General features: G+C 60.8%; 1 protein-coding gene across 1 annotated transcript in view; it reads right to left on the bottom strand.

The window, feature by feature from the left end:
- The window catches only part of B4GALNT3 (beta-1,4-N-acetyl-galactosaminyl transferase 3), a 33,540-nt gene that overhangs the window by 9,430 nt on the left and 22,725 nt on the right, over positions 1-1,385 (bottom strand). The window contains exon 11 of the mRNA XM_010845213.1: positions 653-762. Within this exon, the coding sequence (XP_010843515.1) occupies positions 653-762 (110 nt within the window). The remainder of the gene's footprint in view (positions 1-652; positions 763-1,385) is intronic.

Below are 1,385 nucleotides of genomic sequence, written 5' to 3'. Positions count from 1 at the left end.
ACACCCCCTCCTGGGACCTGGGTGGTACGTGCCCCCCAAGCCAGGCTCCCCGGTGCCCACTTCTCGTCTCCTGCCCCAGCTCATCCAGCTGCAGCCGGGACCACCCACCTCTCGTCCTGTGGCCTTTCCCACCGACTGTACCCCAGGACCAACCCCCGCTACTCCCTACACTGCTTTTTGCCCCCCTTCAAACACAGCTCTAGGCCACGGCCACCAAAACCCTCTCAACCCTGCCCCACAGCTGGCCCCAGCCCTCTGTCCTGCCTCCAATCTCCCCCGCCGTCATCTCTGGGCCCAGGAGCCCAGCATCACCCCGCCTCTCAGCCTCCACATGGGCTCTGGGTTCTCTAAAGCCGAGCCCCTCCACAGTTCACCCCCCCAGCGTCTCTTCTATAGTTTGATAAATACCACTGCCCTCGGGCGGAGGGTAGGAGGCCTCAGCCAGGCCACACACTGCACAGCGCTGGGCTCCACAGGGCTGCCCATCCAGGCTGGGCACCCGAGGAATACCAGTGGTGTGGTGTGGGAAGGCCGGGCACAGTGGAGTGCCAGTTCTCCAGGCCCAGGGCCTCCGGGGTGTGGCGTGGGGAGGAAGGGGTCAGCCTCAGCCAGCCCCTCCCATTCCAGCCCCTGTCACCCAGGCGAGACTTACAAACCGGAGTCCCTGGTAGCGCTGCAGAGGGAGCCCGTCCACCAGGTAGCTGGGCTTGTAGGGGCAGTCAGGCAGGACGTGTCGGAGCTGAGCCTTGGGGATCAGAGGCACTGGGGGTGGAAGGAGGTGGCTGAGGGCTGCCGGCTGCAGCCTGGAGCCTGCACATGTCTGTCTTTGCTCGTGAGAGAGTCCACATCCCGTGGTTGAGGCTGCTAAACCAAGCTGGCCCCTCCTCGAGGGTGGGGGTGGCATTCACAGGGAACCTTGGAGACAAGGAGCTTGGACACAGTCCCTGGCTCAAGGCACAGTAGAGCGCTGGGATCGCTGTATATGGCCAGTCTCAAAACAGGTTTCGAAACTTCCAAGAGGCCACAGAGCCTCACCTGAGTGCAGCGTCAGTAACTGAATTTCCTTCCACTTGTCATGGAGGGGGCGCGTGGGGGTGGGGGGAAGGGGACACGTCATCTTTTAATTTTTATTTTAAAGTATTTATTTATTTATTTGGCTGCTCTGGGTCTTAGCTGCCGCATGTGAACTATTTAGCTGTGGCATGTGGGATCTAGTTCCCCGCCTGGGGATGAAACCTGGGCCCCCTGCTTTGGGAGCGAGGAGTCTTAGCCACTGGCCCCTCAGGGAAGTCCACGTCAACGTTTAAGATGTAAATGCCCCTGGCAGTTTAAGGCCCCAACGCCTTAGTGGGGACACACTTCTCTCACTGGACAGGAGCTAGAAC

Source organism: Bison bison, unplaced genomic scaffold, assembly GCF_000754665.1.
Source record: "Bison bison bison isolate TAMUID 2011002044 unplaced genomic scaffold, Bison_UMD1.0 scf7180017864213, whole genome shotgun sequence".
Lineage (NCBI taxonomy): Eukaryota > Metazoa > Chordata > Mammalia > Artiodactyla > Bovidae > Bison > Bison bison.
Note: the sequence above shows the minus strand (reverse complement) of the source record. Positions and strands in the feature narration are given on the sequence as shown.